Source organism: Pongo abelii, chromosome 12 (genome assembly GCF_028885655.2).
Source record: "Pongo abelii isolate AG06213 chromosome 12, NHGRI_mPonAbe1-v2.0_pri, whole genome shotgun sequence".
NCBI lineage: Eukaryota > Metazoa > Chordata > Mammalia > Primates > Hominidae > Pongo > Pongo abelii.
In genome coordinates, this window is record NC_071997.2 from 106,839,387 (window position 1) to 106,863,304 (window position 23,918).

General features: G+C 47.5%; 1 protein-coding gene across 2 annotated transcripts in view; it reads left to right on the top strand.

The window, feature by feature from the left end:
* The window catches only part of KIF3C (kinesin family member 3C), a 53,431-nt gene extending 35,841 nt beyond the window's left edge, over positions 1-17,590 (top strand). Inside the window, 3 exon segments of one of the 2 annotated variants that reach the window (NM_001131089.1) lie at positions 14,121-14,226; positions 14,705-14,877; positions 15,111-17,590. In NM_001131089.1, coding sequence (NP_001124561.1) covers positions 14,121-14,226; positions 14,705-14,877; positions 15,111-15,204 — 373 coding nt within the window. In that variant the 3' untranslated portion in view covers positions 15,205-17,590. 2 annotated transcript variants of the gene reach the window in all.
* Positions 17,591-23,918: the final 6,328 nt, after the last annotated feature.

The following is a 23,918-nucleotide window of genomic DNA, read 5'->3' on the forward strand; positions in this document are numbered from 1 at the left end:
AAGGCAAGTAAAAAATGGTTCCAGGATTTTTTTTTTTTTAGATGGAATTTTGCTCTTGTTGCGCATGCTACAGTGCAATGGCGTGATCTTGGCTTACCCCTACCTCTGCCTCCCAGGTTCAAGCGATTCTCTTGCCTCAGCCTCCTGAGTAGCTGGGATTACAGGCATGTGCCACCACGCCTGGCTAATTTTGTAATTTTAATAGAGACGGGGTTTCTCCATGTTGGTCAGGCTGGTCTCGAACTCCCGACCTCAGGTGATCCGCCCACCTCGGCCTCCCAAAGTGCTAGTATTACAGGCGTGAGCCACCGCGCCTGGCCAGTTCTAGGATTTTTTATATGAAACAAGTTTTTAAAATTACTCTTTTTAAAGCCAACATAAGATGGTTAGAATAAAGTAAAAACAATTCCATGGTAATTGAAATCCCAGTTGTGATTCTGACTTAGCAGAGAGAGCCTGGTGGAGCACAGTAGGGGGCAGGGAGCTGCTGGCCTGGATCTCTGAGGTCATCTGCCCCATGTCCCTCATTTCACTGAGGAAGGTTGAGGGCAGGGAGGTCCTTGAACAAGGCAGCTTTCCTCATTTCAGGAACCACGGGGTCTGAGGCTGCAGCTGTGAAACAAACTTCTCCACTCCCCAGAGAAAAGGTCCTTTCTTCAGCATTGGATCCCACTACTTGCCACATCACTTAATTAGGGCTAAAAAACAAACAGAAAAGTTATTTCTCTCCAAAGCATATTTAACTAATTAGGGCGTTGTTCCATTTGCTCAACTCAAGTGTGGAATATTTTGCTTTATTTCGGCCTGTGGTATTCTGGGGATGAGAACACTAACAGCTGCTCAAAGTGAGAGGAAAAAACATTGTTTGTAAGCAATTACCTGAAGTCACGCTGTCCCATTAGAAAGCTTCTGTTCGAAAAACATTCTCCCTCCGCCTACTCCAGCTCAAAGCATCCACCCCACCCTCTGACCGGTGCCTCTCTCTCAAACAAGGAGGTGTCAGGCAACTCTTGAGAAATATCCCTAATCAACTTATTTTGGAAGTTTAGCCCTTTCTTTTTTTTCTCTACCATCTCCATGTAGCCATTAGTTGATATAAAATAATATAAGGTGAGGTGCTTTCCACAGTCATAATCTTGTATAATATTAAAGTTACTTTAAAAAACATTTTTGCACTGGCGCAGTGGCTCACGCCTGTAATCCCGGCACTTTGGGAGGCCAGGGCGGGCAGATCACCTGAGGTCGGGAGTTCGAGACCAGCCTGACCAACATGGAGAAACTCCGTCTCTACTAAAATTACAAAATTAGCCAGGTGTGGTGGCATATGCCTGTAATTCCAGCTACTTGGGAGGCTGAGGCAGGAGAATCGCTTGAACCCAGGAGTGCAGTGAGGCAAGATTGTGCCATTGCACTCCAGCCTAGGCAACAAGAGTGAAACTCCATCTCAAAAAAAAAATTTTTTTTTTTTGCAACTAGGTCTAGCAATAAATATTTTACAAGTACAACGTTTTATTTTTAGTTTCTCATAATAGACTGTCGCCTAGGCTGGAGTGCAATGGCGTGATCTCAGCTCACTGCAACCTCCGCCTCCCAGGCTCAAGCAATTCTCCTGCCTCAGCCTCCCGAGTAGCTGGGATTATAGGCATGTGCCACCACGCCCAGCTAATTTTTGTATTTTTAGTAGAGACAGGGTTTCTCCATGTTGGCCAGGCTGGTCTCGAACTCCTGACCTCAGATGATCCGCCTGTCTCGGCCTCCCAAAGTCCTGGGATTATAGGTATGAGCCACTGTGCCCAACCTAGATTTTAAAATTTTATTTAATTTTTATCTACTTTTTTGAGAGAGGGTCTCACTCTGTCACCCAGGCTAGAGTGCAATGGCATCATCTTGGCTCACTGAAACCTCTGCCTCCCAGGCTCAAGCAATCCTCACACCTCAGCCCCTGAGTAGCTGGGACCACAGGTACATGCCACCAGGCCCAGTTAATTTAATTTTTTGAGACAAGGTCTCACTCTGTTGCCCAGGCTGGAGTGCAGTGGCACAATCTTGGCTCACCTTCTTGGCTCAAGTGATCCTCCCACCTCAGCCTCCTGGGTAGCTGGGACCTCAGGCTTGTGCCACCATGCCTGACTAATTTTTTATTTGTTTTAGAGACGAGGTCTCACTACATTGCCCAGGCTGGTCTTGAACTCCTGGACTCAAGTGATACCCCCATCTCAGCCTCCCAAAGTATTGAGATTACAGGCGTGAGCCACCACACCTGGCCTAGACTTTATTTTTAATTGTGTTTAGGTAAAATTGTCTTCTTCTTCTTTTTTTTTTTTTTTTTTTTAAATAGAGACAGGGTTTCACTATGTTACCCAGGCTGGTCTCAAACTCCTGACGTCAAGCAGTTCATCCACCTCAGCCTGGGATTATAGGTCTGAGCCAGCCCCACAAAATTGTCTTCTAAAGGGTTATATATGTGACAGTATCCATACCCTGTGGTTTATGGTACACAAAATTCTATTGTAACTTTAGCCCTTTGACCTTTGTAACCCCAGCCACCCTAGATTCTTTTCTTTCTTTTCTTTCTCTTTTTGAGACAGGGTCTCACTCTGTTGCCCAGGCTGGAATGCAGTGGCACAATCATGGCTCCCTATAGCCTTGACCTTCTGGGCTCAAGTGATCCTCCTGCTTCAACTTCCCGAGTAGCTTAGACCACAGTACAGACATGGACCACCATACCCAGCTAAATTGTTTTCATTTTTAGTAGAGACGGGGGTCTCACTATGTTGCCTAGGCTGGTCTTGAACTCCTGAGCTCAAGTGAACTCCTCCCAAAGTGCCAGGTTACAAGCGTGAGCCACTGTGCCCAGCCCCTAGATTCTTTTTAAAGGCATCGTGGTGCAGTAGAGAGAGACTAGACTTTGGATTTAGAACATTCTGAATTTGGCCAGGTGTGGTGGCCCACGCCTGTAATCCCAGCACTTTGGGGGGCTGAGACGGGCAGATCACCTGAGGTCAGGAGTTTGAAGCCAGCCTGGCCAACATGGTGAAACCCCATCTCTACTAAAAATACAAAAACTAGCCGGATGTGGTAGTGGGCGCCTGTAATCCCGGCTACCCAGAGGCTGAGGTAGGAGGAGAATCACTTGAACGTGGGAGGCGGGGGTTGCAGTGAGCTGAGATCACACCACTGCACTCCAGCCTGAGCAGCAGAGCAAGACTCAAAAAAAAAAAAAGAACATTCTGAATTCTAGCCCCTGCTCTGCCACTTACTAGTGGCCTTGAGTAAGTTTTTTGTTGTTGTTGGTGGTGGTTTTTTTTTGAGATGGAGTCTCACTCTGTCGCCCAGGCTGGAGTACAGTGGCGTGATCTCAGCTCACTGCAACCCCCCACTCCTGGGTTCAACCAATTCTCCTGCCTCAGCCTCCAGAGTAGCTGGGATTACAGGCATATGCCACCACGCCTGGCTAATTTTTGTATTTTTAGTAGAGATGGGGTTTCAACATGTTGGCCAGGCTGGTCTCAAACCCCTGACCTCAGGTTATCCGCCTACCTCAGCCTCCCAAAGTGCTGGGATTACAGGCGTGAGCCACTACGCGCCCAGCCTTAAGTAAGTTTTTTTAACCTCTCTGAACCCAAATTTCTTCATCTGTAAAGTGGGGATAACAATATGTACCTTGCAGGACTGTCAAGGTTGAAATGAAATAATGTAAGGTTTCAGGCCTGTGCCTGGTAGAGAGGAGATGATCAATGAAGAGTTGCACTCATACTGATAAACCAATAGTCTAATTATGGGGACTCTGGAGAAACCAGCCTGCCTCTATCCCTTAGAAGTGCCCTACAAGGGCAGTTTGACTTTATGTTTTTGTTTTAGAGGTTGATTTTTTGTTAAACTGCCTCTGGGTTTATTTTATTTATTTATTTATTTTCATTTTTATTTTTTTGAGACAGAGTTTCACTCTGTCACCCGGGCTGGAGTACAGTGGCACGATCTCGGCTCACTGCAACCTCCACCTCACAGGTTCAAGCGATTCTTGTGCCTCAGCCTCCTGAGGAGCTGGGATTATAGGGGTGCACCACCATGCTCAGCTAATTTTTGTATTTTAGTAGAGGCAGGGTTTCAATGTTGGCCAGGCTGGTCTTGAACTCCTGACCTCAGGTAATCCATCTGCCTCGGCCTCCCAAAAGTGCTGGGCTTACAAGTGTAAGCCACCTCGCCCAGGCTCTGCCTCTGGGTTTAAAGAGAGAGTGTTTCTTGCTATAAATAGGATCAGGAAAGAAAGTTAAACTGGTTTTGTAACAGAGGCAAAGTTCACCCCAGTAAGAACATTCCTAGCTCTGCGTTGAGTCCCTGGATTTCTTCACAGACCTGTGAGAATTGAAGACAATGTGAAGCAGGGAGCAGTTGCAGCTTCCCAGGCGGGTCGGGGACAGCATGGAGGGGAAATGGGAAGGCTGAGAGTTCAGACCAGCAGGGCAGTGGAACAAGGTGGACAGATGGCCTGCCAGGACAAAGCAGCCAGATCGAAGAGGAAAGCCTGATTGTCAGTGTTGAACGCACAGGAAGGAACTAGAAGGAAACACACCCGATGATGTCAGATGCCTGCTTTCAGAACAAGAGGGGGAGGCCAGCCGTGGTGGCTGACACCTGTAATCCCAGCACTTTGGGAGGCCAAGGCAGGTGGATCACTTCAGGCCAGGAGTTCGAGACCAGCCTGGCCAACATGGAAAACCCCATCTCCACTAAAAATACAAAAATTAGCCAAGTGTGGTGGCTCTCACCTGTAATCCCAGCTACTTGAATCTGGGAGGCAGAGGTTGCAGTGTGCCAAGATCTTGCCACGGCACTCCAGCCTGGGTGACAGAGTGAGGAAGGGAGGGAGAGAGGGAGAGCAGGAAGGAAGGAGAGGAAGGAGAGGAAGGAGAGGGGAAAGGCAGTGATCAAACAGCCAGGAAAGGGAATGGTGTCAACCCCTGAGATGGAGCTGAGAGATGACTTTTTAATATTAAAGGGGAAAAAATGATAGTAGCCAATTACGGAGGGACGGTCCTAGGAGAACGCGTCAGATGTACTGCACGCAGGATAACTGTGGTTGTGGGGCCCTGCTGGGAGGAGTGCTTAAAGGGAGGGGTGCATAAACGCAGACCCAGGCCTCAGCTCCGGGCTGCCAAAACCTGCTTCCTACAGAGGATCAATCATGGAAAGTAGGCCTGGGGCAGAAGAGGGAGTTGATGGGAAGGTCGGTGCCCCAATTACAGACTCCCTTCCCCCAACCCTTCTCTCCCACATGCCACCCAGAATAGCCCTGGCATCTTTATTGGGTCAGGCTGCCAATTTGCGCTGATCCTCTGCTCACCCAGCCCTGTCCCTCTGTCCTGTTCCCAGGCCTGAGCTTTCAAAGGCACTCACTGGCCCATCTGTTCTGGCCCAGTGTCCTCCTGAGAGATGATACTAGAGTCCTTGGGGGGAACCCCCACCCTTGGCATAGAATGAGGTGTTGCCCGATTCAAACATTTCACAAAATAATTTTTTTTTTTTTTTTTTTTTTTGAACTCAGACTCACTCTGTCGCCCAGGCTGAAATGCAGTGGCACGATCTCAGGTCACTGAAACCTCCACCTCCCGGGTTCAAGCAATTCTCTAAGTAGCCTCCTCAGTAGCTGGGGTTACAGGTGTGTGCCATGCTCAGCTAATTTTTGTATTTTTGGTAGAGAGGGGGTTTTACCAAATTGGCCAGGCTGGTCTTGAACTCCTGACCTCAGGTGATCCACCTGTCTTGTCCTCCTAAACTGTTGGTATTACAGGTGTGAGCCACTGTGCCCAGCCACAAAATAATAATATATATATTTTTTGAGACAGAGTCTCGCTCTGTCACCCAGGCTGGAGTGCAGTGGCATGATCTCTGTTCACTCAACCTCCGCCTCCCAGGTTGAAGTGATTATCTCACCTCAGCATCCTGAATAGCTGGGACTACAGGCACATGCCACCACACCCAGCTAATTTTTGTATTTTTAGTAGAGGCAGGGTTTCATCATGTTGGCCAGGCTGGTCTCGAACTCCTGACCTCAGGTTATCCACCTGCCTCGGCTTCCCAAAGTGTGGGATTACAGGCGTGCAGTGAGCCACCATGCCTGGCCAATAATAATAATTTTAAAAGGAGTATATGGGAAGATTCAGATTCCTAGTCCCTCCCTAATTGCATGAACTTGGACACAAAAGGCGCTGCACCTCCCTGAGCCTCAGTCTTCTTTGCTCTATCCACACCTCCGGAGGTTGTTAAGTTCAGATGAACTGTGTAGAAGCACGTTGTAAATAAGTTGCCGTTTTCCTAATTTTCCCACTCCCCTCTTAGAGGGGATGGCTTTGCATTTCCAGCAGCGTCTGCAGCAGGACTGTCTCCTTGCTGCCACTGCCACTGAGGCTGCCTCTCCTCACCGGCACGCCTCCCGGCATCCTGTAAGCTCAGCTGCAGACCCAGCTGGGGCTTCTGGAGCCTTATCTTTCCTTGTTTTCATCTATAGAGAGGGTCAGCAGGGACCACTAATGGGGTACGGCACCTTTTTATATGCATCATAAACTAAACCACAAGAATGTTATTTCCCATCACTGCCAGCTGCAGAAGGCAGCCATTGTTCTGTGGGCCCCTGCACAGCTTGTTCTGCTGTTCAAGGACAGAATGTCCTAAGCTTTGAGTTACTCGGCCTGTTTCTTCTCCTCTTCCAGCTGTCGCCTTTTGACTTTTATCCTTGCTCATTTCATTCGTATCCCCACTTGAAATTAGCAAGTGAAATTGAAAATAAATCATAATCATAGCTGCCATGTGTTAAGCCCTGTGGCGGGCATACTGTGCTAAGTGCTTGTCTTGTTTAATCTCAGAAATTCTGTATGATAGGGATGATATATCTGAGGCTCAGAGATAGTAAGCCACTTCCCCAAGTAAAAGAGCTTGAAGGGGCAGAGCCAGCATTCAAACCCAGGTCTGCCTTACTCCAAAACCTGTGTTCTTTTATTTTTTAAAATGGAAGTAGCTTTCTTGTTTTCTTTCCTTTCTTTTTTCTGTTTGTTTTTGTTCAGGGTAGTAAAAGTATTTTAGTAATCCATCACACTCACCAAATTGCTGAAAGTAAAAAGCACTCAATGAGCTCTCTAGGATGTAGACCAATGGAAACTTTCAAGTATAACCACTTTGAAAAGCAATTGACAATATCAAGTAAAGCTGAAAATCCACATACCCTGCAATGCAACACTTCCATTCCTGGATCCATACCCCAGGGAAAATGTTAAATATAAGCATGAAAATACCTTTAGAAATGTTCACAGCAGCATTCTTGACAAAACTGGATGGGCAGGCATACAGATACGTATTTCCTGTAGATGTTTGAACTAATTAATTAGATATAAAGTTATACATATTCATTGTAAAAAATTTTTTGAGATATTGCAGAAAGGCAGAGAGAAAATAAAAATCACCCATAATCACACATTTCAAAGATTATAACTGTCAACATTTTGTTGAATATCTAGACTTTTTCCTAAGCAGACACACACACACGGATTTCCTTAAAACTGGCCAGGTGTGCTGGCTTATGCCTGTAATCCCAACACTTGGGGACACTGAGGCTGGGGGAATCACTTGTGGCCAGGAGTTCGAGACCAGCCTGGGCAACATAGTGAGACCCCCCCCCATCTCTACAAAAAATTTAAAAATACAAACAAAAACTTCATCTTTTTATTTGTTCTTTTATTAATATATTGTGGCAGTCTTTCTGCATCTACACAGAGCCACACACAAAGTTTTTTGTTTTTGTTTTTGTTTTTGTTTTTTTTTTTTTGAGATGGAGTCTTACTCTGTCACCCAGGCTGGAGTGCAGTGGCGTGATCTTCGCTCACTGCAACCTCCGCCTCCTGGGTTCAAGCGATTCTCCAGTCTCAACTTCCCGAGTAGCTGGGACTACAGGTACATGCCACCATGCCTGGCTAATTTTTTTTTTTTTTTTTGTATTTTTTTTAGTAGAGATGGGGTTTCACCATGTTAGCCAGGATGGGCTCAATCTCCTGACCTCGTGATCCCCCCACCTTGGCCTCCCAAAGCGCTGGGATTACAGGCGTGAGCCACCACGCCCGACCGAGCCACACAAAAATTTGACTACATGAAGTTCCTTCATAGGATTGAATAGTAATGTAACTGGGTCCTAATAATTTAACCAACCCCATTTTGGTTGTTTCTAATTTTTTGCAGTTGTAAATAATGCTTCAGGGCGAGGCACAGTGGCTCACACTTAAAGTCCCAGTGCTTTGGGAGGCTGAGGTGGAAGGATAGCTTGAGGCAAGGAGTTTAAGACCAGCCTGGGCAACATGGTGAGACCCTGTCAAAAAAAATAACAAAATTAGCCAGGTGTGGTGGCACCTGCCTGTAGTCCTGTCTACTCAGGAGGCTGAGGCAGGAAGGCTATATGAGCCCAGGAATTTGAGGCTGCAGTGAGCTATGATGTTGTCATCACACTCCAGCTTGGGTGACAGAGCAAGACTCTGTCTATAGAAAAAAAAAAAGCTTCAGCAAATACCCCTGCATGTAAATTTTTATCTTCACCGCTGATTATTTGCTTAGTGAAGTTCCTAGGAGGAGAAATTTGGGTCAAAGAATATGCATTTAAAAATTTATTTATTTATTTTTTTTGAGTCTGAGTCTCACTCTGTTGCCCAGGCTGGAGTGCAGTGGTGTGATCTCAGTTCACTGCAACCTCTGCCTCCCAGGTTCAAGTGATTCTCATGCCTCAGCTTCCCAAGTAGCTGGAACTACAGGTGTGAGCCACCATGCCTGGCTAATTTTTGTATTTGCTGTAGAGACGGGGTTTCACCATGTTGGCTAGGATGGTCTCGAACTCCTCACCTCAGGTGATCCACCCGCCTCGGCCTCCCAAAGTGCTGGGATTACAGGCATGAGCCACTGCGCCTGGCCATAAACTTTTTTTTTTTTTTTTTTTTTTAATTAGAGCTGGGATCTTCTCTCTGTAGTCCAGGTTGGAATGCAGTGGCTATTCATTGGCACAATCATAGCATGCTACAGCCTCAGACTCCTGGCCTCAAATGATCCTCCCACTTCGGCCTCCCAAAGTGTGGGGATTACAAGCCTCAGTGTCTGAGGCTGGCCTGTTTGTTCATTGTTTAAATAACAGCTCTAAGGCCAGGCGCGGTGGCTCACGCCTGTAATCCCAGCACTTTGGGAGGCTGAGGCAGGCAGATCACGAGGTCAGGAGATCAAGATCAGCCTGGCTAACACGGTGAAACCCTGTCTCTACTAAAAATACAAAAAATAAGCCAGGCGTGGTGGTGGGCGCCTGTAGTCCCAGCTACTTGGGAGGCTGAGGCAGGAGAATGGCTTGAATCTGGGAGGTGGAGCTTGCAGTGAGCTAAGATTGCGCCACTGCACTCCAGCCTGGGCGACAGAGCGAGACTCCATCTCAAAATAAATAAATAAATAAAAATTTTAAAAAAACAGCTCTATTGAGATGTAGTTGACCTATCATAAGTTCACCATTTTAAAGTGTACAATTCAATGGACGTTTTTTTAGCTCTACTGCTTAATAATGTAGTGGATTTTAGTATATTCAGAGTTGTACAACCTTCACCACTATCTAATTCCAGAACATTTTCTTTCTTTTTTTTTTTTTCGAGATGGAGTCTCGCTCTGTCTCCCAGGCTGGAGTGCAGTGGTGCGACTCGGCTCACTGCAACCTCTGCCTCCTGGGTGCAAGCAATTCTCCTGCCTCAGCCTCATTAATAGCTGGAATTAGAGGCATGCACCACCACCCCTGGCTAATTTTTGTATTTTTATCAGGGAAAGAGTTTCACCATGTTGGTCATGCTGGTCTCGAACTCCTGACCTCAAGTGATCTTCCCGCTTTGGCCTCCCAAAGTGCTGGGTTTATAGGCATGAGCCACCACGCCCAGCTTAATTCCAGAACATTTTCATCACTCCAAAAAGAAACCCTGAACCAATTAGCAGTTACTCCTCATTCTCCTCCAAACCCCTTTCCCCAGACCTAGACAACCCGCCAATCTACTTTCTGTTTCTATGGCTTTACCTATTCCAGATATTTTATATAAATGCAATCACACAATATGTAGTCCGTTGTGACTGAGTTCTTTCACTTAGCAAAATGTTTTCAAGGTTCATCCATGTTGGAACACTTAGCAGTACTTCATTCCTTTTTATTGATGAGTAATATTCCACTCTATTAATATACCACATTTGGTTTATCAACACATCAGTTGGTGGACATTTTCGTAATTTCCACTTTTTGGCTATTATAAATAATGCTGCTATGATCATTTGTGTACAAGTTTTCATATGAATACATGTTTTCAATTCTCTTGAGTATATGTCTAGTAGTGGAAGTGCTGGGTTATATGGTAAGTCTGTTTAACTTTTTTTTTACATTCTCACTAATAGTGTATGAGGGTTCCAGTTTCTCTACATCCTCACCAACATGTGTTACTGTCTGACTTTAAATTATAGTCATCCTAGTGGATCTGAACTGGTATCCATCGTGGGTTTTTTTTTTTTCTTTTGAGACAGGGTCTTACCCTGTCACCCAGGCTGGAGAGCAGTGACATGATCACGGCTCATTGCAGCCTTGACCTCCCAGGCTCAGCCTCTTGAGTGGCTGGGATTACAGGTGTGTGCTACCATACCCTGCTAATTTTTTAAATATTTTTTGTAGAGACAGGGTCTTGCTATGTTGCCCAGGCTGGACTCAAATTTCTGGGCTCAAGGGATCCACATGCCTCAGCCTCCCAAAGTGGTGGGATTACAGGTGTGAGCCACTGCACCCAGCCACCACTGTGGTTTTGATTTAGATTTCCCTATATGACTAATAATGTTGAACATCTTTTCATGTGCTTATCAACCATTTGTATATCTTCTGAGAAATATCTATTGAGATCCTTTGCCCTTTTTTTTTTTTGAAACGGAGTCTTGCAGAGTCTCACTCTGTCATCCAGGCTAGAGTGCAATGGCGTGATCTTGGCCTACTGCAACCTCTGCCTCCCGGGTTCAAGCAATTCTCCTGTCTCAGCCTCCCAAGTAGCTGGAATTACAGGTACATGCTGCCACGCCTGGCTAATTTTTTGTATTTTAGTAGAGACGGGGTTTCACCGTGTTGCCCAGGCTGATCTCAAACTCCTGAGCTCAGGCAGTCCACCTGCCTTGGGCTCCCAAAGTGCTGGGATTACAGGCGTGAGCCATGGTGCCTGGCCCTGGAGTTTCAGTTCTGTTTCATTAATCTATATGTTCGTCTTATGCAAGTTCTATAGTATCTTGGTTACTATAGTTTTATAATAAGTTTTGTTTTGTTTTGTTTTGTTTTTGAGACGGAGTCTCACTCTGTCGCCCAGGCTGGAGTGCAGTGACCAGATCTCAGCTTACTGCAACCTCTGCCTCCCGGGTTCAAGCAATTCTCCTGCCTCAGCCTCCTGAGTAGCTGGGACTATAGGCGTGTGCCACCACACCCAGCTAATTTTTGTATTTTTAGTAGAGACAGGGTTTCACCATTTTGGCCAGGCTGGTCTCAAACTCCTGACCTCAGGTGATCCTCCCGCCTCGGCCTCCCAAAGTGCTGGGATTACAGGCATGAGCCACCACACCTGGCGCTTTGTAATAAGTTTTGAAACTGAGAAATGTGAGGCTTCTAACTTTGTTCCTGTCCATTTCAAGCCTGAGTTTTTAACCATTTTATTATACTAACTTCTATGAAGAAAAATAGGCTGGGTGGAGTGGCTCATGCCTATAATCCCAGCACTTTGGGAGGCTGAGGCAGGAGGATTACCTGAGGTCAGGAGTTTGAGACCAGCCTCGCCAAGATGGTGAAACCCCCCGTCTCTACTAAAAATTAAAAATTACTGGCCAGGCGCAGTGGCCTATGTCTGTAATCCCAGCACTTTAGGAGGCTGAGGTGGGCGGATCACGAGGTCAGGAGATCGAGACCATCCTGGCCAACATGGTGAAACCCCGTCTCTACTAAAAATACAAAAATTAGCTGGATGTGGTGGCATGCACCTGTAATACCAGTTATTCGGGAGGCTGAGGCAGGAGAATCGCTTGAACCAGGAGGTCGGAAGTTGCAGTGAGCTGAGATTGTGCCACAGCACAATCCAGCCTGGTGACAGAGCGAGACTCCATTTCCAAAAAAAAAAAACCACACAATGAAGGCTGGGTGACGTGAGACTCTGACTCAAAAAAAAAAAAAAAGAAAAACAGCCAGGTGCAGTGATTCACATCTGTAATCCCAGTACTTTGGGAGGCCAAGGCAGGGAGATCACTTGAGGTCAGGAGTTCGAGACCAGCCAACATGGTGAAACCCTGTCCTCTACTAAAAATACAAAAATTAGCCGGGCGTGGTGGTGTTCGCCTGTAATCTCAGCTGCTCAGGAGGCTGAGGCACAAGAATCGCTTGAACTCAGGAGGCGGAGGTTGCAGTGAACTGAGATCGCACCACTGCACTCCAGCCTGGGGGACAGAGCAAGACTTTGTCTGAAAAAAAAAAAGTATATAAAGCTACAAGCTAAAGTGAGACTGGATTTCATTTCAGCCTTCAATCAGTCCTTTCTACTGCAGAAACAATTTAAAGCAACAGGAGTGAAGATATTAATATGTACCTCTTTGTGTTACACAGTAGTCTCCACTTATCCACGGGGGATGCTTTTTTTGTTTTGTTTTTTGTTTGTTTGTTTGTTTTTGAGACGGAGTTTTGCTCTTGTTGCCCAGGCTGGAGTGCAATGGGGCGATCTTGGCTCACCACAACCTCCGCCTCCCAGGTTCAAGCAATTCTCCTGCCTCACTCTCCCAAGTAGATGGGATTACAGGCATGCACCACCACGCCCGGCTAATTTTTTGTATTTTTAGTAGAGACAGGGTGTCTTCATGTTGGTCAGGCTGGTCTCGAACTACTGACCTCAGGTGATCTACCCGTCTCGGCCTCCCAAAGTGCTGGGATTACAGGTGTGAGCCACCGCACCTGGCAGGGGATACGTTTTAAGACCTCTAGTGGATGCCTGAAACTGCAGCTAGTACCAAACCCTATATATGCTATGAGGTTTATTTTAAATTTTATTAATTTTTTTAAATTGTTGTGGGTACATAGCAGGTGTATATGTTTATGGGGTACATGAGATGTATAAGGCAAAACAATTATAACAATATACTCTAATAAGGCCGGGTGCAGTGGCTCCTGTCTATAATCTCAGATCTTTGGGAAGCCAAGGCAGGCAGATCACTTGAGGTCAGGAGTTCGAGACCAGCTTGGCCAACGTGGTAAAACCTCGTCCCTACTAAAAATACAAAAATTAGCCGGATGTTAGGCCGGGCACGGTGGCTCACGCCTATAATTCCAGTACATCGGGAGGCTGAGGTGGGTGGATCACCTGAGGTCAGGAGTTTGAGACCAGCCTGACCAACATGGAGAAACCCCGTCTCTACTAAAAATACAAAAAATTAGCCAGGCGTGGTGCCACGTGCCTATAATCCAAGCTACTCGGGAGGCTAAGACAGAAGAATCACTTGAACCCAGGAGGTGGAGGTTGTGGTGAGCCAAGATCATGCCATTGCACTCCAGCCTGGGCAATAAGAGCAAAACTTCATCTCAAAAAAAGAAAAAATAAAATAAAGTAAAATTAGCCAGGTGTGGTGGTGCATGCCTGTAATCCCAGCTACTCGGGAGGCTGACACAGGAGAATTGCTTGAACCTGGGAGATGGAGGCTGCAGCGAGCTGAGATTGTGCCACTGCACTCCAGCCTCGGTGAGAGTGAGACTCCATCTCAAAACAACAACAAAAACACAATATACTCTAATAGAAGTGATGCAGGTGTGGTGTCTGTCTCTCGAAACATCTGATTGTACTGTACTTGCCTATTTTCAGACCACAGTAACTGAAACTGTGGAAAGCGAAACCACGGATGAGGGGGACAACTGCACTAGCTTCAGTTGTCAAGCTGTATTAGAGCAAGAAGAAGAAAATTCCAGAACTTGCAGTCTGCAGGGCCTCCTAGCTGAATGATATTTAGGTCCTCGTGATGTCATTTGCTGTTTGTGTTCCACAGAAATCCTTTCTAATATAGCCTCTTCCCTACAGCAGTAACAGCCAGATGAAGAAGCGGCCAACATCTGCAGTGGGCTACAAGAGGCCTATCAGCCAGTATGCTCGGGTTGCCATGGCAATGGGGTCCCACCCCAGGTACAGGGTAAGAAGCGGAGAGGGGAGAAAGAGCCTATGGGAGGAAGGCCGGGCAAGGTGGCTCATACCTGTAATCCCAGCACTGTGGGAGGCCGAGGTGGGTGGATCACCTGAGGTCAGGAGTTCGAGACCAGCCTGGTCAACATGGTGAATCCCCGTCTCTACTAAAAATACAAAAATTAGCTGGGTGTGGTGATGGGTGCCTATAGTCCCAGCTACTTGGGAGGCTGAGGCAGGAGAATTGCTTGAACCTGGGAGGCGGAGGTTGCAGTGAGCCAAGATTGCACCACTGCACTCCAGCCTGGGCGACAGAGTGAGACTCCGTCTCAGAAGAAAAAAAAAAAAAGAGCCTATGGGAGGGAATGCTCACAGCCTCTGCTTCCCGTAACCACCTCATCAGCCGTGCTACACCCAAGACTGGCTGAGTCCCTAGAAGGCACAATGACCGGGCACTGCTCAAGCCTGGCATGATATTCCCACCACAGGCTGAAAACATAATGTTCCTGGAGTTGGACGTGTCCCCTCCAGCTGTCTTTGAGATGGAATTCTCTCACGACCAAGAACAAGACCCTCGTGCGCTACACATGGAGAGGCTCATGCGATTGGACAGCTTTCTGGAAAGACCTTCCACGTCTAAAGTCCGAAAGTCCAGATCCTGGTCAGTACCTCCATGGTCCAAGGCAGCACTGGACCCAGGAGGCAGGGGAACTGCAGGGGCTGGGTGATGCTAAAGAGGGTTTTGCTGGTACCCAAAGGGCAGGAAGGGCAAGGGGTGACTGGGGATGTCAGACGGATTCCTGCAGCAACAGGATGGGGCAAAGGAGAGGACTCACTTTCCTGTTTCCTGCATTTCGCTAACCTCCCCTTTCGCCTGCCTCGTCTCCCCTGCAGGTGCCAGAGTCCTCAGCGGCCTCCACCTTCCACCACACATGCCTCCCTGGCCTCTGCTTCTCTGCGCCCTGCAACAGTGGCGGACCATGAGTGACAACCATCACGTCAGGCTGCCCATCCAATAGACTCCTGGGATGGGGCAGCCAACCCTGGCTCATCTCATCTGCCGCTTGGTGCGTGTGCGTGTGCGTGCATGTGCGTGTGCGTGTGTGCAGGGGTGAGAATCTGGCAGACGGTGCCTCTGCCTGCTCTTCTTCGCCTCCTTTATTTAATTCATGTTATTTATTCGCGGAGCTCAGTTCGTGTTGGGGAGATGCCCTCGCCTGAGCTGTCTGGGCCTACCGTGGTCACTGCATAGCCTCTTTTTCTTCTGACTTGAGAGCTCCCGCAATCAGATCTCAGGCATGTCCCCCTGTCAGCTGCCTCCAGAAGGGAAGGTAGCCAGTGCCTGAGAAGACAGTCCCTTTTCTACCCACCGCACTCCATAACCTCCATCTTCTCCCACACTGATGGCGAGCAGCCCCTGAGCACTTTCTGGGACTAGGAGACTGCTTGGTATTCCCTGAGGACAAGAGACATCCTGACAGTGTTGGGCATCTGCTCCCTGTGGACACAGCCCCACTCTCCACTTTCTGAGCCTCAGACAACCTCATTCAGCCTCTTGGGCTCCTTTTCAAGGACATTAATAACCTCACCAACCTAGCTCATGCCCTTCAGCTTTGACAAGAACTCACGGCTTCCCAAACTCTGCTTTCTGCCCACCTTGGATGGGAACTGTGGACCAACCAGTTACCATCACCTTGGAACCTGCAGGAAATGGAACAGCAATTGAGACAACTGGAACAGTCATCAACGGAAGTCCTTCCACCAGATCCCTTTGTTTCTGTCCCCTCCGAGGAGTTATTTTGATCGACAGGCCCTCAAGGCAACTCCCCATTTTCAAGAGGCTGCTCCTGCCTGCTTTGATCATTTCTCCCTGCAGCTGCCTAGACCCCGTTCACAGTGAGAGGAGTCAATGTCATTCTACCCCTGGCTAAACGAAGATATTAACGTCTATTGCTTTTTCCCTTCATCTGTCACAGGAAACAGAAGCCCAGGCACAATCTTTTCCAGCTTTGCCTGTTACCCCTGTTTCTGAATTGCATCTTTAAGGTATTATTTTGTTGAAAATAGATCCTTTATTCACTAGTTACGCAAATTGGTTCCTAGGGGGATACTCCTTACCTTCCTTTGTGATGACCCAAAATGTCTCCAGGTATCTCAAGTGATAAGTAAATTTCTACAAAAAAAAAAAAATGGTTAATGTTCATTGACTGGCTTTTTAAGTGTATATTTTGGTGGAGGGGTGAAGAGGTAATAACGAAAGCAAGCGAGTGAATTAGAATTTCAAAGCGCCCTAATAGTGTGAGTTTCCAGTTCCTAGAATATGAAGAGTGCTGTCGTTGGGGTGAAACCGAGAGACTGACAGATCTGCCTGAAATGGGGGGTGTGGGAGGTGGTGGCGGGGGTTATTCTCTTTCCTTCAGGAAATGAACCCTTCTTACATCATTCAAGTTCTGCTCTGAGGATCAAGCTTGGGTCTGATTTAACTCAGCGACACTGTCATTTCTGCTTCATTACTGGACTAGAGGGTTGAGCCACCCACTTGCCATTTGCTCCTGTCCTTCCAGGAAATCACAATTTTCATCAGAGCCCAAGAGATTATTTGAGACTCAGGATTCAGATCAGAGGTTCAACTGTGGCTGGGACAGGAGTTGTGTGTAGAAATTCACCAGGTGGCCTGAGCACAGGGGGACCTCCAGGGCTGCGTTGAGCAGCCTCTCCCACTGACCTCTTTCTCGTTTGTGGACGAAGCAGCACGTATCACCCCATTCATCACTTGGACACATTGCCTTTGCATTGTCTTGTCACTCCTCCCTCACAGTCTTATAGCACAATATACCCAAATCAGCACCCCCAGTCCGAGGGCTGGGCCCAAGGTATGGTCGGAGGAGGAGCTCCTGCCTGCGGTTTTGTGTACGTGTGTATGTGTGTGCGTGTTTGTGTGCGTGTTTACCTCCACAGGGGACACTCTACACTCAGCGTAAGATCTGCTGGGAACAGGGCCACCAGGGGTGGCTGGATCTCAGTCTCTCTGTCTCTCTTTTTCTCCTTTTCCTTTTGGTGTATCAAATATTTGATTGACAAAGTAAGGGCCTTGATTAGGACCAAATTCTCATGTGTGTTGCTATGGTCTTTATTTAGGACAACAGTTAACAATGCAGTGGCCCATTCTTGTCACTCTACACATATGACTATACGGGACGTATGTAATATATAAATATATATATAAAACATTCCCCTCTGTCCCCTTGGCTTAGGATGGAGGCCTCTCTGTTGAGCTGAAATGCACCTGCAGCTGGGTGCTGCCAGCAGCTTGCAGGCCCCAGCCCTGTTCCAATCAACGCAGTTGACAATAAAGGAATGAGTATCGTCACGGACTTGACTGCCTCACTTCTCTTCCCTTTGTTTCTTCCTACTTTTACTCCCTCCCTTTTTCATTTTCTCCTTTCTCTCTCTTCCATGTTTTTCCAGTAGGGGCTCAAGAGTATATCAGCCAGACACGGTGGCTCACACCTGTAATCCCAGCACTTTGGGAGGCCCAGGCAGGCAGATCACCTGAGGTCAGGAGTTTGAGACCACCCTGGCCAACATGGTGAAACCCCATCTCTACTAAATATACAAAAATTAGCCTGGTGTGGTGGCACACACCTGTAATCTCAGCGACTCTGGAGGCTGAGGCAGGAGAATCACTTGAACCCTGGAGGCAGAGGTTGTAGTGAGCTGAGATTGTGCCACTGCACTCTAGCCTGGGTGACAGAGCAAGACTCCGTCTCAAAAAAAAAAAAAGAGTATATGGACTCCAGCTGCAGTTATCAGCACTTTGGAAAAGAACTGGTTGCTTAATAAACAGAGATCTGTTTGCCCAATAGGGCTGGGGAGCAGGTCCCAGGCACTAGTTGGAAGTCTGTGCTGGGGCTATGGCAGCAGCTGTTTGTGTTCTAGGCTGGTCATCCCCAACCAGTTAATTCTGAGCGACTAGCAGATTTCAGAACTGCCTCAGTGGTGTCCAGATTAGCTGTCACTGTCATACTCCCTGTGCCCTCATTGATCCACCAAAGGGGTTAAAGGAGGAAAGAATGCATGTAAACCACATAGATGTGCCTGGCCCCTGGTGGGTGCTGAATTACAATAACTTGAAAGTCTAGGCCGAGTGTGGTGGCTCACGCCTGTAATCCCAGCACTTTGGGAGGCTGAGGCAGGTGGATCCCTGAGGTCAGGAGTTCGAGACCAGCCTGGCCAACATGGTGAAACTCTGTCTCTACTAAAAATACAAAAATTAGCCAGGCATGGTGGCGCACACCTGTAGTCCCAGCTACTCGGGAGGCTGAGGCAGGAGAATCACTTGAACACAGGAGGCAGAAGTTGCGGTGAGCTGAGATTGTGGCATTGCACTCCAGCCTAGCCAACAAGAGCGAAACTCTGTTTCAAAAAAAAAAAGAAAAGACTAGCTTCCCTTATCCTCTCTTCTCAGGACCTATTTTCCCTCCTGCTGGGTTCTAGCCACTAGCTCTCTGTAGTGTGGAGGTCTTACAGGAAATGAAAATTAGTTACTGCTAAAAAACAAACAAACACAAAGCTTTGAACCCTGACTCCTAGGGGAGCACTGAAGTTTGCTGCAAAAATCAGGCAGTAAACCAACTATTTTGACACTGACAGTTTTCTTAGAGGGATATCCTGTCTCTGTGCCAGGCTCTCACCCTGATCTCTAACAAGGTTCCAGGGCTGGAGTGGCTCTGCTGCTTCAGGGGCGTTTGCTAGGTATTGTGTAAGGTGCTTTACACACACAGACGCACACGCTCACACTATTTCATTCTCCTAGTGAGAGGATTATGGTAACTGAGAGATGGAAGTAAGCGAAATTAACTAACTGGCTAAAGACCCAGTACGTGATGAAACTGGACTTGCAGACTCTAGAACCCATGTTTTGCCCTCTTTGCCACACTACTTCTCTAGCCCATGTGTACCTCAGGAAAACTGACAGGCACTATACATGGTTCCCAAGTGGTGACAGCCAGGGACAGAGGACAGAGTGATTTATCTCAATGGGCAAGGATTAGCGTTAGACCAGATCTGCAGACCCTTGCCTAGAGGTCCTATTGTAAAACCACTCATGCAGGCCAGGTGCGGTGGCTCACGCCTGTAATCCCAGCACTTTCGGAGACTGAGGCGGGTGGATCACCTGAGGTCAGGAGTTCAAGACCAGACTGGCCAACATGGTGAAACCCCATCTCTACTAAAAATATTTTAAAAACTAGCCGGGCGCGGTGGTGGGTGCCTGTAATCCCAGCTACTTGGGAGGCTGAGGCAGGAGAATTGCTTGAGCCTGGGAGACGGAGGTTGCAGTGAGCCGACATGGTGCCACTGCACTCCAGCCTCAGCAACAGAGTGAGACTCCGTCTCAAAAAAAACAACAACACAAAACCGCTCATTCCTCCGTTAGCAGTGGGATCACCTGTACAGCAGGTGGTTTTCTTGAGCCCCACAGAAACAGCCAGGGGGTAGAAACTCTCCCTTGACCCAGGCCTCTGGTCTTTTGTTGATAGACAGTTCATTGATAAGGAAACTGCCATGTTTCACTTCTTCCTCCAAAACTGGACACCTGCTCTTCACAGAGTTACTTCTTTTTGTTCTCAGAACCTAGAGCTGGGGTGTAGAAAACACTACACTTTGTCCTTGTCCCCTTGGCTTAGGATGGATGGGATGAGTGTGAGTTAGAACTCTTGGCCACCACTAAAAAATCATTTAAGCTGGCCTGACCCAGAGGTGTGCTGTGGCACACAAGGGCAAGGAAAGACCCAGGCCTCAGGAGTGACCTAGTACCAGGGACTCAAACACCACAAAGACCCTCTCTGTTTCACCACACTTCCTTCTGTGTGGGGTTCGCACTCTGTCCTCAGCTGCTCCAGTTCGTGATGTAGGAAACACATCTGCTAGCAGCTCTCTGGGTACATGATCCAGCCATCCGGAGAGAGTTAGCATCTTGGTCCTAATGCCAAATTTAAGGGAATGGGACTCTGATTTAGCAGTTTGGGTCAGCTGGGTGGGAATATGATGTACGAACAAAACCTCCAAGAGTCCCAAGGCTGTAACCATGCAGATGTGGGGGAGGGATGAGGTAGAAATAAAAGTATTTCTCAAAAAAGATGATAGAAGTAGGAGTGGAGTCAAATGGGCTCTGGGCAGCCAGCACAACAGATGTTCTTTGCCAGTGTGTCCATCACCCAGGAGGATGGCTTTAGAAAATTTAATCTGGAGCCGGGCATGGTGGCACACGCCTGAAATCCCAGCTACTCAGGAGGCTAAAGGCAGGAGGATCACTTGAGCCTGGGAATTCAAGATCAGCCTGGGCAACATAACGAGACACCGTCTCAAAAAAGAGAGAGAAAAAGTAAAAAAGAAAATTTCAATCTGGGCTCATTTTATTACCCCGGCCATTTTTCTTTTTTCTTTTCTTTTCTTTTTTTTTTTTTTTTTTTGAGACAAGAGTCTCGCTCTGTCACCCAGGCTGGAGTGCAGTGGTGCTATTTCAGCTCACTGCAACCTCCCCCTCTCAGGTTCAAGCAATTCTCCTGCCTCAGCCTCTCGAGTAGCTAGGATCACAGGCACCCACCACCAGGCCCAGCTAATTTTTGTATTTTTTCAGTAGAGACAGAGTTTTACCATCTTGGCCAGGCTGGTCTTGAACTCCTGACCTCAGGTGATCCACCTGCCTCAGCCTCTCAAAGTGCTGGGATTACAGACGTGAGCCACAGCGCCCGGTCTACCCTGGCCATTTTTCTTACAGTGTGGTCCAAGAGTTACCTGGATCAAAATTACTATCCTTGGCTGGGCACAGTAGCTCACACTTGTAATCCCAGCACTTTGGGAGGCCAAGGCAGGCGGATCATCTGAGATCAGGAGTTCGAGACCAGCCTGGATAACATGGTGAAATCCCGGTCTCTATTAAAAATACAAAATTAGACGGATGTGGTGGTGGGCACCTGTAATCCCAGCTACAAGCAGGGGAATAGCTTCCATCCAGGAGGCGGAGGTTGCAGTGAGCCTAGATTGTGCCACTGCACTCCAGCCTGGGTGACAAGGGTGAAACTCCGTCTCAAAAAAAAAAAAAAAGAATTACCATCCTCAGATTCTGCTTGATCAGGTCCAGGATAAACCCACTGGTAGACACTACAGGTTGTCTTTCCAATATCCATTCTTCCCTTCCTCCTTGCTTAAAAGATAATTTTGTTCAAGAAGGGCAGTGTGCCCAGGTAAAAATATTCATATTCCCAGACTCTTTTACAGCAATGGGTTGCCATGTGACATGGTTTTGGCTAGGAGATGTAAGTAGAAATCTGCTAGGGATTTCTGGAAAAGTTTTTGCTTTCCTGATATAGATATCATCCTTTCCTCCTCTTCTGTTTTCTTCTTCCTGCCTGGAACTCAAACACACCTCTTGCAAACGCATTCATTCATTCATTCGACAAGTATTTGTTGAGCACACGTTACCTATATGTTCCAGGTAATGTTCTAAGTGCTGGGAATACAGCAATGAACAGAAAAGACAATCCGTGGCTGGGTGTGGTGACTCATGTCTGTAATCCCAGCACTTTGGGAGGCTTAGGCAGGTGGATCACTTGAGGCTAGCAGTTCAAGACCAGCTTAGCCAACATGACGAAACGTCATCCCTACTAAAAATACCAAAAAAATTAGCTGGGCATGGTGGTGTGCACCTGTAATCCCAGCTACTTTGGAGAGTTGAGGCAGGAGAATCACTTGAACCCGGGAGGCAGAGGTTGCAGTGAGCCAACATCGCTGCATTCTAGCCTGGGTGACAGAGTGAGACTGTCTCAAAAAAAAAAAAAAAAAAAGTCCCTGTCCTCATAGTGCCTACATTCTAGGGTTGGGAGAAAGACTTTAATCAAGAAAACATATTGCATGTCGGATAATGATAAGTGCTTTTTTTATTTTCTTTTGTGACAGAGTCTTGCTCTGTCACCCTGGCTGGAGTGCAGTAGTGCAATCATAGCTCACTGCAACCTTGAACTTAAATGAGCACCTCCAGATGACTTCTTTTTTTTTCTTTCTTTCTTTTTTTTTTTTTGAGACGTAGTCTCACTCTGTTGCCCAGGCTGGAGTGCAGTGTGCGGTCTTGGCTCACTCCAACCTCCACCTCCTGGGTTCAAGCAATTCTCCTGCCTCGGCCTCCCGGGTAGCTGAGATTACAGGCTCACCTCATCACAACTGGCTAATTTTTGTATTTTTAGTAGAGATGGGGTTTCACCATATTGGCCAGGCTGGTCTTGAACTCCTGACTTCATGAGGAGTCCCAGCCTCCTGGGTAGCTGGGATTACAGGCATGAGCCACCATACCTGGCTGGTGATTCCTTTCTTTCTTTCTTTTTTTCTTTTTGAGATAGAGTTTCGCTCTTGTTGCACAGGCTGGAGTGTAGTGGTAAGATCTTGGCTCACTGCAACCTCCACGTCCTCACTTCAAGGGATTCTCCTACCTCAGCCTCCCCAGTAGCTGGGAGCCCGGCTAATTTTTGTATTTTTTTTAGCCGAGACAGGGTTTCACAATGTTGGCCAGGCTGGTCTCGAACTTCTGACCTCAAAGTGAACTGTCTGCCTCGGCCTCCCAAAGTGCTGGGATTAAAGGCGTGAGCCACCGCAGCAAGCCCCCTCCAGATGATTTCTATGAACACTCACTAACCTGTGAGAATCTCAGTCCCAGCCCTTTGTTATTCAGAGCCATCCTCACAGCGGGCCTGCTCTTCGACAGGCCCAGCGCTGGGGCCGGCTGTTTGTGTGACACCAGGATTGGGCTCCCAGGTAGTAGAGCACAAAGAGGGCACAAAGCCGCTCTAAGGCACCCCAGTGCTCAGCCACTTTTCCCTTCTTCACAACAGGGTGGGGGGAGGGGCGGGGTGCTTCCCTCTTTGGGCTAGGAAACCAAAGTGATGATGATGATTATTATTGTTATTAATTTTGAGACAAGGTCTCCCTCTGTCACCCAGGCTGGAGTGCAGTGGAGCGATCATAGCTATAACCTCCAACTCCTGGGCTCAAGCGATCCTCCTACCTCAGCCTCCCAAGTAGCTGGGACTGAGGTGCATGCCACCATGCCCAACTAATTTTTGTATTTTTTGTAGAGATGGGGTCTTGCTATGTTGCTCAGGCTGGTCTCAAACTCCTGGCCTCAAGCAATCTCCCCATCTCAGCCTCCCAAAATGCTGGGATGACAGGCATGAGCTACCATGCCGGCCTAAAGTGATTATTTGTTAATATCCGAAGCTTTTATTTTGCAATAAGGAAAAGTAGGCCAAGAAAAGGAAAGTGATTCTGAAAAGTCACACAAATGGTTAGCAGGCGAGATGGGCCTGGAAGGCATGAGGACTGATGAGTCAGACGCACTGTTTATGGTTTTTGTTGTGTGTTTATTTTATTTTACTTTATTGTTACTCTTTCTGAGATGAAGTCTCACTCTGTTGCCCAGGCTGGAGTGCAATGGCGCAATCTCAGCTCACTGCAATTTCCACCTCCCGGGTTCAAGCGATTCTCCTGCCTCAGCTTCCGTAGTAGTTTAGATTACAGGCTCCTGCCACCACACCCAGCTAATTTTTGTATTTTTAGTAGAGACTGGGTTTTACCATATTGGCCAGGCTGGTCTCAGACCTCCGACCTCAGGCAATCCACCCGCCTCGGCCTCCCAAAGTGCTAGGATTC